General features: G+C 40.8%; 3 protein-coding genes, 1 long non-coding RNA gene and 1 other non-coding gene across 6 annotated transcripts; 2 read left to right on the top strand and 3 right to left on the bottom strand.

Moving 5' to 3' along the window:
- The first annotated feature begins 64 nt into the window (after window positions 1-64).
- On the top strand, window positions 65-1,376 carry LOC145704881 (uncharacterized). Of its 2 annotated transcripts, none has more exons than XM_081782348.1 (7): window positions 65-219; window positions 262-419; window positions 460-534; window positions 578-708; window positions 748-1,128; window positions 1,173-1,208; window positions 1,250-1,376. In XM_081782348.1, exons 1-7 carry the CDS (start codon window positions 144-146, stop codon window positions 1,284-1,286), a joined length of 894 nt encoding a protein of 297 aa, XP_081638474.1. In that variant the 5' UTR covers window positions 65-143; the 3' UTR covers window positions 1,287-1,376. The 2 variants fall into 2 exon arrangements, with proteins under 2 accessions (XP_081638474.1, XP_081638481.1); XM_081782355.1 differs by having other exon boundaries at window positions 66-219; window positions 751-1,128.
- On the bottom strand, window positions 1,310-2,048 carry LOC145712131 (mediator of RNA polymerase II transcription subunit 8-like; the record flags this gene model as incomplete). The annotated part of the gene is made up of 4 exons (XM_081789818.1): window positions 1,310-1,499; window positions 1,539-1,739; window positions 1,783-1,949; window positions 1,996-2,048. Coding segments are annotated over 4 exons (492 nt in total), but the record flags the coding sequence as incomplete, so codon positions are not given.
- A 23-nt stretch (window positions 2,049-2,071) lies between these two features.
- On the bottom strand, window positions 2,072-2,810 carry LOC145704957 (uncharacterized). Its single transcript, XR_014134531.1, has 3 exons — window positions 2,732-2,810; window positions 2,236-2,259; window positions 2,072-2,196 (listed from the first exon to the last, which is right to left on the bottom strand). It is a non-coding gene; the product is annotated as an uncharacterized LOC145704957 (long non-coding RNA).
- Window positions 2,811-3,067: 257 nt separating this feature from the next.
- Window positions 3,068-11,614, bottom strand: LOC145697169 (uncharacterized). Its single transcript, XM_081774333.1, has 7 exons — window positions 10,547-11,614; window positions 7,614-10,505; window positions 6,152-7,574; window positions 6,068-6,087; window positions 5,357-5,564; window positions 4,782-5,315; window positions 3,068-4,736 (listed from the first exon to the last, which is right to left on the bottom strand). The coding sequence occupies exons 1-6, from the start codon at window positions 10,680-10,682 to the stop codon at window positions 5,069-5,071; spliced, it is 4,926 nt and encodes a 1,641-aa protein (XP_081630459.1). The 5' UTR covers window positions 10,683-11,614; the 3' UTR covers window positions 3,068-4,736; window positions 4,782-5,068.
- Window positions 11,373-11,444, top strand: TRNAQ-UUG (transfer RNA glutamine (anticodon UUG)). The gene has a single exon. It is a non-coding gene; the product is annotated as a tRNA-Gln (tRNA).
- Window positions 11,615-11,927: the final 313 nt, after the last annotated feature.

The following is an 11,927-nucleotide window of genomic DNA, read 5'->3' on the forward strand; positions in this document are numbered from 1 at the left end:
GCAGGTGCAGGCATTCTAGATGAAAATATTTTTTCAAGCATTCTTCTCTAGACGTTTTCAAAAACAAAAATAACCGTCAATCTTCCTGGTTAATAGCTGTCGAATTCGTATTACTGGAAAGATTAAAGATCAGGCGAATTAATATGAGAAACTCAAGATCAATGAGCCTAGATTCTGACTGCAAAAGAGGGAGATCTCGCAGAAGCAACTCACGCTCAGGTAACTTGCTCAAATAACATGTATTCACATGAAATTTGTTAGTAAAACGAAGTCCCTACCGACGTAGATCTCGATCCCGTAGTAGATCTCAACGTAGACGGGATTCCCGATCAAACTCAAGACGTCGTCTTAAAGACAGAGACGCTATGTACCGGGGTCGTCAGTCATTTCGAGATCATCCACGAGCCTCAAGAACTTTAGGTAAAATCGAGTAAAAATTTAGGATCTATTTTCATTTTTGGTATCTTCAATCTCGGCCGAGATATCTCACGGAATGAACTTCGAAAGGTGTTTGAACGATATGGCCGTATTTTGGTATGACACGGAATGTAATTTAAACCTAAGTAAAGCTTTATAGTCCTGTAACCTTGTTTACGATCGAGAATACAAAGAATCGAGGGGTTTTGGATTTGTGACCTTTGAGAACATTGATGACGCTATTTATGCGAAAAAGGATGCAAATGAAATCTACATCGGTTCTGGAGAAAGGTAAAAATCAAATCTTACTGTCGCGTATTACATTTTCAGTAGAATCCGAATTGACTACAGTATCACGGAGCAATCTCGCGTTGACTGCTTTAAGCGCGACGACAGGCGTAGATTTGCTGGACACAATCCACGAGGATACAATGAAAGAAGACAATCTCGATCGAGAAGCCGACAACGCTATTCTAGCTCACGAAGTCGGAGACGGTATTCACGATCTAGAAGTCGCGGACGACGCTATCGATCCCGGAGTCATGAGCGATATTCTCGTAGAAATCGTTACTCTCGATCGCGCAGTCGAGGCAGGAAAAATGGTCGAAGTCAATATTCACGAGATCGGTCAATAGCTCGTGGCCGCTCTCCATCTCCTTATCTTAGCAAACTTTCTAAAAGCGTCGAAAAAGAGGACGCATCAACTGGATGGTAGCTAGGCGTTTTAAGTTCCTTTATCTAATGAAATTGTTAAGGGGCGCGAAAAAAGAAGGTTCCTCACCTCCTGGATGGTATCTCTATCATTTTTTCCTAGCGTGACAAAATATTTTAGGGGCACGAAGAAAGAGAGCTCTCCTGCACGATGGTAGTTCAATTTTGACTGCCTTACTTTATTTATTTTGTCATGTTGAGCATGCATCACTGCCACACTCAATATTGCAATACATTCATTTATTCGACACTTGTAGATAATTAATGTGATATTAGGCAGTAAAGCAAGCGCAGATTTATTCACCACTGTTTTGTCGGTTGTTGGGGGCGAATGTTCACTCCTCCTGGTCGTTGCTGGTTCACTGGAGGTTCTTAAATTCGTGAAGAAGGAGTTTACAATGAGACCTTACGATTTCGAGCGCCCGATGTGACATTTGTGAGCCCAATTCCGTAGTAATATGTGCCGATGAGGCTATTTGTGTCGTCATCATCGTTGTATCGTCGGTTTTCAAGGTTGTGGCGTTTGTTATCGAGAGATGCTTCTATCTTGTCGACTAGTTTGTTGACCAAATCGTTTACTTGCTTAATTTTGTCGGCATCGATCGTTGAGTCTAAATGAAACTTGCATCTGACGCTGCTACAGTGTGCACTTACTGTCTTTGTTCAGTTCCTTTTGAAGCGCATCTACCGCGGGATCAGGCTTGGTTCGAAGGTAATCAGGGACTACTTCGTGGTTTACAGATGGAACGCGTTCTTCGGTCAATCTAGCGACCACTTCGTCTCGGTGCGGGTTGAGGATTACGGGGAAGCAGCTCGTATTACTAGATCAGCGGATATTCTAGCTGTATTTTTAAAGATGGAGCTTACACAAGTCGCGGAGCACTTTCACTTCTAAGATATCGCGTTAGTGTTTCAATTTGGCCTTATAAAGTGTCAAAAGCGCTCGACAATCTGTTCAGTAGTGCACTTTTCTGACCTTTCCTGTAATAAGCGCGTAGCTATCTAACAGACTCGCCCAATTTGGCTCTCGTCCTTGCGCCAACTCAGAATCAAGCTTTCCCAAAAGTCCTGAATTTGTTAAATACAAAATAGAATCTTATTTTTTACCTTCGAGGGCGATTTTCAAGTCTTTCGAGCGGCAGGGATCTAAATTTTTTCGCGAAAATCGCAATTTGCGAATATTTTGCGATTGCGATACGAAATTTCGCAGAAAATTCGCAATCGCAAATTATTTTTTGATCGAATCGCAATCGCATCGCAATCGCAACTCAGTTTTCGTCAATAATTCGCAAATTGCGATTTTTTTGCGAACTTTGGTCTTGTCAAAATGCTCCTTCGTTATTCTGACATGGGTTTTCTTTGACTCAGAGCCTATTTTCTGTGTTCTAAAGGCTTAATTGTAAGCCTGACCTCAAAAAATAGTCTTAAATCCTTTGAAAAATTACTTTTTACGCTAAAATTTCGCAAATGGCGACAAAATCGCAATTCGCGAAAAATTCGCAATTTGCGAAAAAAATCGCAATCGCATCGCAATTTCCGGACTATTTTGCGTCGCAATCGCATCGCAATAGCAATTTATTTTCGGCAAAAATTTAGATCCCTGTCGAGCGGTGATAAACGGTGGAAATTCCATTATCCAGTTGTTTCTCAATAAGGTTCGTAGACGCCTGATTAAAACTCATTCTAAAACAGGAATTTTTTTAATATTGCTAGAAGTACAGCTTTGAAACATCTGTAATCAGCAGGTTGAAAGAGCATGACAAATCGGATTAGCCTTGAGCTCTAATCGGTATTAGCGCACTACGATCAGATTAAAAAAAGTCAAACTATATCCCGGTATCCGCGGGTCCTCTTCGAGCTCTGGCTCCGAGCCCCTCCGCGGGATTAGCAACATAAACCGACCCCAAATCTTTTGGCCTCTAATTTTTGCCGCTGTCTACGGATTGTTGACATTATGGCACGTCAAAATAATATTCTTCTTTTTATATCGATTCTTGGTTTTATCTCAATATTCGACTTTTTTGAGAAATGGGCATTTGAAGAGAAAAATGAAGATTTACTCTCGTGTCCGGACTTTGGCGGGGATTTCATGTTCTCAAATGAGCCTAAATATTCATGAAGGGCTCGAAATGCGATTTTTATTCAGTCATTTTGGAAAATATTGAGCCTTAAAAAGTTAACGACAATAAATTCATGGGACATTGGCTCACTCACGGTCCGAATAATCAAATAAAAGACTTCAGAAGCGGAATATACGCTTCTATCGCAATGAAGCGAGCTGTTTTCCCGCCACTATTCTATTTCGGGATAGAAAAGAAACTTCTTTTATTAACCATCATCAATATTTATCCCGGCTCAGTTCTCATTCAAACTCTGGGTCTCACAGTAAACTTGAAATATTTCATGTTTTGGACCTAGAAGAACTATCGAAACTGATAACAATTAGCGCCCCTTCGCAAATCGCGGAGAAATGTTTCGAACTTGGTGATTCCGGGGGAACAATACCAACTGGATTCAAGCAAAATATTCCAGCCGAACGAATTGATGATTTGATAGCCTATTACGGCTTCAATCGGAAGAACTCGAATTATTTTTCAAAAAGTCTTGAAATGGATGTTCGCAAGAAAGAACATCTAAATTTCAGCTCTATCGCAACAAGATTCAACTATCCGGAATCGTGCATCCTTCAAGAACATCCCTGGAGAAACATCGATTACGACCAAAATTTGTGGAATGAGATAGTTCGAGCAACCCCAAGGCCGAAATATATCCGAAACGCGGCTGGCTGGATTAGGGATTTACTCTTTGGGGAAGATGAATATGCGGCGATGCACTGGCGATACAATAAAAACGTAAGATATCTACAACTATCGAGTCAAATAAATGTTTTAGGACTGGGGAAAACACTGTGGCTCGGCTGGAGAATGGCGATCATGTCCAATCTACGAGCTTGGAACGAAAAATCCCGCTCTCTTTGCGCAGAAACTGACCAAACTCCTCAAAGAAAAGAATATCTATAAATTATACATCGCCGCTCCTCCAGATCAGTCCCGCCTTGTTGAAACATTCAAGGACGAGATCTTGAAGATCGATGGAAAATTTGATGTTCTCGTTGGATTAGACGCGGTGAAGTTATTGCAAATACGGTACCCGAGATGCAAGTTCATGAAAGAACACATGAACAATGTATTTTCGATAACAGAGCAAGAAGTGTGCTTTCAGTCTAAATTGTTTATTAGAGCAGGTTTGTTAGTATTGAAGAAGGGGATAACGGAATTCAGATCAATCAACTTGGTCGAGTAATATTCGCGAAGAAAGAGATGCTGTCGCATCGAAGAAAAACTTATCTGAAACAATTCCTCTATCAGAAATTCTAGAGCTCGAATTGAGTTCAACTCGCTGGGCATGAAGGGATAAACTGTACAAGGTGAACAAATATTTAGACTTATTTATTATTAAACTCTGTAAGGAAACTGACAATAGTACAGTTGATTTTCGGCTTCTTCAGTAGGGCATGTCTGCAAGTTTGTATAAGCCAGCATGTTGACTGTATTTTTGAAATCGCTGACGACAGGTTTGAAGAGTTCCAATTTAGAGAATGTCAAGGACTGAAAAATTTTTATCAATTTTGAATATTTATGCGAGTTTCTTACGTTATTATTGGCACCAAGTTGTAGCCTCTTTTCAGTGCACTTTTTCTTACAGCGACTTGCACCCTCTTTATCTTTTCTCGTTTCCTTCGGGCATGATTCCGTGAATGGCTTCTCGAGTCCAGAAGAGGAGAAAATCATGGCCTCATCATACTGATATTCTTCTAATATTTCTTTATATTCTCCTTCTTTTCGGTAATAAATCAACAGGTCATTTTCTTCGCCGAGTTTGAGCGGGAATCTATGCTGGTGGCAATGTAGCTTTATGACAACACTTTTACAATCTTCGATCATGATCTTTTTAGTGTTAGAAAAAAGATTCTAGTTGAATAAAGAGCCTTCAAGAGGGCTAACATGTTTTCAACACTTTCCTGGACAGTTTCTGGTCTCTCTTCCACTATTTGATCAAAATCAGTAAAGGAATCCATTCGGTACACCTTGTCGAATTCCTGATCTTCGTCGAAAAATTTCACCACGTACTGGAGAATGTTCTGGTACTTAGGGGATTTAGCACATTCATGCACTGTGAATTGAGTCCTAAAAAGCCATAAGCCTTTGATTAAGATGATTCACTGTACCTAACACCAAGAGCTCTTGCTTTCAGGTCATTTAAGCTGTAATTAAAATGTGTGTGTCCCATCAGACCAAATCTATCTAACTCGGGCTTGAAGATTTCAGTTAGATTATCTTCTTTGTCCGGCTTGAGTTGATAGAAGACAGAGGATTCGTCGAGGTGAAGATCTAGACTTGGGATCTGCTCACAAGTGCTCGTAACATTGGAGATTCCTGCAATCAGGGCTGGATATTTTGAAATCAGCAAAAATTTCAAATCAATTTTTGTGTGAAATCTCATTTCTATCTCAAAATTTTGCACCATCTCAACAAATCTCAAATTTCAATATTATCGCAACTCCCTCGTCATAATTTTTCCATTCTTGAGATTGCTGAGATCTCGAGATCTCAAATCTCAAAATTTTGCAAACCGCGCAAGGGCCGCGGACAAACGTCGCGGGCTTAGAGCAAGACTTGTGATTGGTTCAGATGGACCTGAAATGCTTGAGATCTCAGAATTTCAAATTTCATTTCATTGCAACGCGCGTATCCAACTCACGCAGTTTTCTGAAATGCTTGAGATCTCAGCATTTCAAATATCATTTTTTTGCAAAATCGAAAATTGAGATCTCAGACAGAAAATTTTCTGAGATTGCATTTTTGAAATGGATGAGATGATGATTCATGTTTTTTTCGGGGTTTGAAATTTTTGTTGATTTCAAAATATCCAGCCCTGCCTGCAATAGTGTTGAGCGGACTGTTTAGTGTTTCAGATTTGTAATGACTAACAAACATATACACAAGCTTAATTGAAACATTTCCTGAATGGAGTGACATCAAACGTAGTGCAGTCTGCACATTCACCATTGATGATCTCGTTGATATCGCTTCTGAAGTTAAAGTTGTCGTTGGCGACAATTTTATGCTTGACAACATGTCCTTCTTGTCCATAAAACGTAAGCGCATTGCCAGCAGTTTCGATCCAGAACTGACTAGAGTCCTCTGTGAGCGGTAAACTTTTGAAGAAGCTACCGATAAGATTCTGTCCTTTGTTGTCGTTGATGAATATTCGTCCATACGCCTTGTTGCTTCCCTTTTTGCCATGATTTATTCCTCCAAAAGTGATTCCCATTTTGATATCGCAGTGCTTTCCTCGGCAAGATTCTAGGTTCTTCAGTGATTTTGCTTCTCGTTCGCCATCGCTTTTGTTGAGCACTATTTCTCCATTAGAAATCGCGAGGGTTCCGGCGGTAAAAGTAAAGATGTTGAAGTCTTTAGAAACATCGACATCGTACATTTCAGAAACAAATACGACAGCAGCGGAGTCCTCACTCTCACAGACATCGTCGTTTATGCATTTTTGAGTATCCGCAAGCGCCTTGTCGAATGAGTCGGTGAAAATGTTCAGTTGCTTTCCAAGAGCAGCAGAATCGATGGAGATTTTTCCTTCCGCGTTGTAGCGTGTACATTCTCGAGCATCACTATCTTTGTATTCTTCGGGGACGATGAAGTCGTTCTTGACGATGAAGTTGAATTTAGTATCAGCTGTTGGTTCGTACGAAGGATGAAGAGCTTCGTTATGATTGATTTTAAGTCCAACAAAGCCAACCGCACGACCTGCCAAATTTGCAGGAGGATGCAAGTAAGAAAGACCCGGAGGAGAGACTATTTTTCGCAGTTCATTTTCTTCGATGTAATCCTGACGCTCTTCGAGTTCCGGTAATTGATCGATCAGACACCAGAATATCTTTTTACAGTTCTCAAGCTCTAAGCAATCACTTTCTTTCTTGGCGTTGGTTCTGAGACGCTTCGGTCGCTCAGACATGATCATTTTTGGCTTTTGGTCGCTGAACAAAACTCTTGGACTATTTTCGCCAAGTTCCAAGGATTTAAAATCTCTGGAGCATGATTGATCCTCAGCACCATCTTCATCTCTGCATTGAACCAGCTTGTTCGTGCTCATTTCAGAATCTTTTGCAATGTTGGTACTTCGGACAAGGAGTTCGAATCTGTTCAATCGCTGGAGTAGGCGAACATTGATGAATCGACCTCCATCTTGGTCGTCCTTGATCACAGCGTTCAAAGTTAAATGATCCCCTTCTTTTGTGAATATATCGACTTTAAGCATCCAAGCATCACTGTCCTGGGCGCATTCGTCATCGTTGTGGCCTTCAAGACTGACAAAGATTCCATCACCTTTTATTTTATTCTCACGCTTTCTACGTTTTCGTCGTTTCGTGGGATCTAAGAAATTTTCTTATTTACAAAGATTAACGCGATTACCTTTTTTGAAGTCTTCTTCGTTTCCAAGGTAAAAAAGATTAGCATAATGAGGCTCAGTCTGCATTGAAAAGTGAATGTCCAACCCAATGGACGAGTCTTTGAAGGACTCAGTCACAACATTTGGCAGTTCCATGATCTTGGAAACTCCGTTTTTGACTTCTTCTGGATGAACAATTTGAGCTGGAAGACCGCTTCTTGAAAGTGATTTCAAAATTTCTTCCGCATTCGAGCTGAAGCTCTTGATTTCACTCAGAAGCTCGTCGATTTCTTCGAGCTCATCTTTGATCTTGTCAGAGACTTTTTTCTGGGACTGGATTTGATCTTCGATCTCTTTGTCAAAGTTCGTCAGGCTGCACTCGTAGTCGTCTTTATTGTCGACGAAATCAGCGAGTGTGAGGTTTTGAGGGCAAAGATCAATTTCTCTACGACCTCTTTTCTTTCCGTGAAGATGTTGACTCAGCGTGCTGATTTCTTGCTCTGCATAAGTATCGACAACATTTTCTGCTTCATTTTTGAGCTCGTCGAAGACGGATTCTTCTGGTGGAGTTTCGACATCGATGCTCATAATTGCTTCAATGATTTCTTCCTCTTTCGATTTTGGATTTTCGCCCCCATTCTCTGGCTCCAATTCTTCTTCGTTTTCTCTTTCAAGTTCAGCTTCAAGCTCCAAAAGAAAATCTTCATATTGCCGGTAAATTGTGTCGTTTTGCTCTTGGCATTCTTGAATCACATCCTGATCAGAAACACCTAATTCTCTAAGGTCATCCATCAGTTTTTTGTTCTCTGGCGGCTTGCACCACTCTCGCAGATTGTTTTGATAATCTTCCTTGAGTTCTTTTAGCTCATCATCCAGCAATGAATCCCTTTCGTTCAAAAGATTTGATTTATCGTGCACTTCTTCGAGTTCTTTACATAATTCCTCTTCTACGAAGCCCATAGAATCGCACCCAAGGGGCTCTACTCTTTCATCGAGTACTTCATCTTCTTTGTCTCCGTAGTCGTCCTCATCATCATAGTCGGAATCGCCTGATGCTTCGAAGTCAACTTCAACTTCCGTCCAGTCTACCTGTCGTCGTCTACGACCAAGGATTTCAGTAGAAATCTTCTCGTTGCATTTTTCAAGATCTGCATCACCTGTAAGATTCGCGCAAATTTCTTCAAAGACAGAAACATTCTTGTAAATAAAATAAGCGTTTTCGATAAACTCTAGACTTCGGATTCCATCGTGAACTCTTCGCTGGAATTTTGTCTTGTAGTTTTTGTAAACCTCCGATCCAGCTACATTCTTCCAGACGGGAGTTTTCCAGTTGCCATCAGTAAGCAGCGCGTCGAGGCGTTTTTCTTGAGCGAACTTTTTGATGTTCTCGCCATTCTCTGTCAGGATTTGGACACTCTTAGCGACGGCGTCTTCGTATTCTTGAAGCTTTTGGTCGAATTCTTCGAACATTTCAAAAACGCTCTTCATCGCATCGGAGTTTTCACATTGTATGTCAGCAGGGTATTTTGTCTGACAATCATTGGTGCTGTTTGAGCAGAATTCGTGAATGATTGCGCGTGGCATCTTTTTATCAGAGCGTAGCCATTGACCGGAAAAGTCGGTGATTTGCGTTTGAACTTCTGAATGATTGCAGTGAAGTTGCATGGCTCGCTCGTCAAGATTGTTGAAGTCATGCTCGAAATACTGCTCCAAGAAACGATCAATCTTATCCATTTTGTAAATGTTCTTCTTCGTCATCTTCGACACATCTCCTTCGTAAGTATCAATGCCGTTCAGGATCTCACGATCTTCCTCAAATGCTTTTAGAGCTACATCAAGCTCGTCAGCGTTGGAACAATTGAAATTCTCTGGAAGGATTTTGCTGTAGTCGGTTTTGAGGATATCGGCAAATTCAGTTTCATTGTAGAAAAAATTGACCACGTCTTCAATTTCGTAAATTCGTTTCGACCTGCAGATGATGTCGTGGCCTTGGTCCATGATCAAGCCGTAGATGGACTCGAATCGGACGATCGACAGTTCATAGAGGTCCACTAGATCTTCGTAAGTTTGATTGCTCAAGAGTAAATCGTCCTTTCGAAGCACATCCTCGAGCTGTCTCTTCAACTCTTTGAAATCAGCAATATCTTCCGATCTGGAATTGGTGTTGGAAGCGTGTATCTGGAGCTTTTCAATCTCCGGTTCAAAGTAAGTCCAAGTCTTGACCTTCTGGCACATGTTCTTATCGACGTCATCCACCATCTTTTCCAACTCGTGAAGCGTTTGGTTGAAGACTGGAACCATACCTTCTTCGTCCATCAAAAACTGACTCAAATATCTTGTCTTTTCTGCGACATGATGCTGGAGATCATCCCACATGTAAATAAGCTCAGTATGTTTGGTTTCAAGATCGGTGAGTCGTTGATCAAGGTCGTAATAATTCGGTCGGCTGCCGCGATAGCCGTAGTATTGTCGGTTTCCTCGCTTGAGATTTCTTGTGGATCGTTGAAGCACGATTTGTCCATTAGAATCTTTCTCCAAGTCTGAATTTCGAAGAGGACTGTCCTCGAACTCGCACTGCGGGAAGTTAACTCGTCCAGGAGCGCATTCGTTACAATATCTTCCTCCGTATTTTGTCGATTTACAGTGGCATCTACCATGATCTCGGCTTGGGCAAACCGACCAAGCGGTCATTGGGTGACAGAGACATTCCATGTTCTTGTTGACTGGCGTACATTTTGGAAAGTGTTCGAATCCGTCGGCGCACTTGTTGCACGTCCGCCCGGCGAAGCGTGGGAGACAGCGGCATCGCCCCCGCCGTGTACATCCGCTGAATGACGTTTCTGCTTGACATTTGCATTTGACGCACTTTTTGTTTTGACGGAAGTAGCCGTTCAAGCACATTTGACAGCTTGACCCTTTAAGAAAATTTATAAAAGATATTATACACCTACAGTACCTGTTGCTCCATCAGGACATTCAGCACACTTCATTAAGCCTAACTTATCAATCTCTTTTTTAAAACCGAGATCGCTCGTTTTCTTTTTACATTTGGCCGCATTTGCCGCGGCCAGGAGCAAAAATATGCTCCGCATTTTCGATCACTCTCTTTCGGGCGAGGTTAGTCTGCCCTTAGGCCTCTGGAATTTCAAAAGAGTATACTCTGGCGCTATCTTTTTTGAGGTTAGAGCGGCAGAATTTTTCGTAAAATGTTAATTTTTAACCGGATCGTGTTCGTTTTGGCGGCTCTACCACTTGGCAAATACTTCTCCTGACCAAATTATACACGAAAAGCACACATAAGGACAATGCAATCAAAGGACGCATTCCAAATTTAATGACTGATTTTGACATTGTGCTCAAGGATTTGTGCAAAGAACTGAGCCACAGAGAGAAGGAGCATGGGATAATCAAATATTGATTTCCGGTGCCCAAAACGCAACATCGGTACATTCAAGGATGTTTCAATTTTCATAGGAAGAAAAATACAGTTACTTTAACAAAAATAAAATGCTTTTCATATCAATCCAGAAGCTAATGGTATTAAATTGGTTATTAACAGATGTAAAAGATAGTAATAGTTTAAAAAAAAAAGATCAAAATAAAAAAGAATAGGGTCTTCTTTTACTAAAACTCTTTATCAACAAATATCTAAAACGATGATCAAGTGCAGAGGGCTAAAAAAAGTCATTCGCCCGTTGTAAAAAATATCATTGATTGGGCGCAGTTTCAGTCGATAAAATCAGGCCAAGATACTGTTGACAAATATTCAGTGCGCCACCAGCGGTCCTATGGTGTAATGGCTATCACTGTGGACTTTGAATCCACCAATCCGAGTTCGAATCTCGGTAGGACCTCACTTTTAGAAAATTATACTGATAAGAAAAAGGGGATGAAATTAGATTTTTCTCTCTTTTAATGCAAGAATATTCGATATGGACATAAAAAATAAAATCTCAATTTTTCGTATTTTTCTCTAAATTGCTGAGTCAGAGGAAATGTGAAAAAAGGATGATAAGGTTGCAAATCAAATTACTGCGAGGAAGAAGGATAGAAAGAGAGGAAGCCTAAAAAAGGAGAGAAATTCCCGGAGGCCAGGATTGGCTGGCGCGGGCGCACGGTTCATTTTTTTCTCTTGAACTTTTTGGGCTTCTTTCTTGAAGAGAAAATTTCACGAATCGCCGACTGAAAGAAGCTCGAATCGAGCTGCTCGATTTGATAAGCATTTTTTGGAAACCATAAAAATTCACAAATTTAATTTTTGTACATATAATTCTAGAACAACACTTCATCCCTGTTTTCTTACATAATCTTGGCGGCGTGATAACGATTTTTATCAA

The sequence above is a fragment of the Oikopleura dioica genome, chromosome 1 (assembly GCF_907165135.1).
Source record: "Oikopleura dioica chromosome 1, OKI2018_I68_1.0, whole genome shotgun sequence".
Classification (NCBI taxonomy): Eukaryota; Metazoa; Chordata; class Appendicularia; order Copelata; family Oikopleuridae; genus Oikopleura; species Oikopleura dioica.

What these genes read in the sequence shown, in the direction of transcription:
- LOC145697169 (XM_081774333.1), bottom strand. Translation starts at nt 10,682, where the DNA reads ATGCGGAGCATATTTTTGCTCCTGGCCGCGGCAAATGCGGCCAAATGT. An exon ending in CGAAGAAGACTTCAAAAAAG is followed by an intron (nt 7,575 to 7,613) that starts GTAATCGCGTTA and finishes AAAATTTCTTAG; the next exon opens with ATCCCACGAAACGACGAAAA. An exon ending in TCCGCTCAACACTATTGCAG is followed by an intron (nt 5,565 to 6,067) that starts GCAGGGCTGGAT and finishes CCCTGATTGCAG; the next exon opens with GAATCTCCAATGTTACGAGC.
- LOC145704881 (XM_081782348.1), top strand. Translation starts at nt 144, where the DNA reads ATGAGAAACTCAAGATCAATGAGCCTAGATTCTGACTGCAAAAGAGGG. An exon ending in CACGAGCCTCAAGAACTTTA is followed by an intron (nt 420 to 459) that starts GGTAAAATCGAG and finishes ATTTTCATTTTT; the next exon opens with GGTATCTTCAATCTCGGCCG. An exon ending in TACATCGGTTCTGGAGAAAG is followed by an intron (nt 709 to 747) that starts GTAAAAATCAAA and finishes TTACATTTTCAG; the next exon opens with TAGAATCCGAATTGACTACA.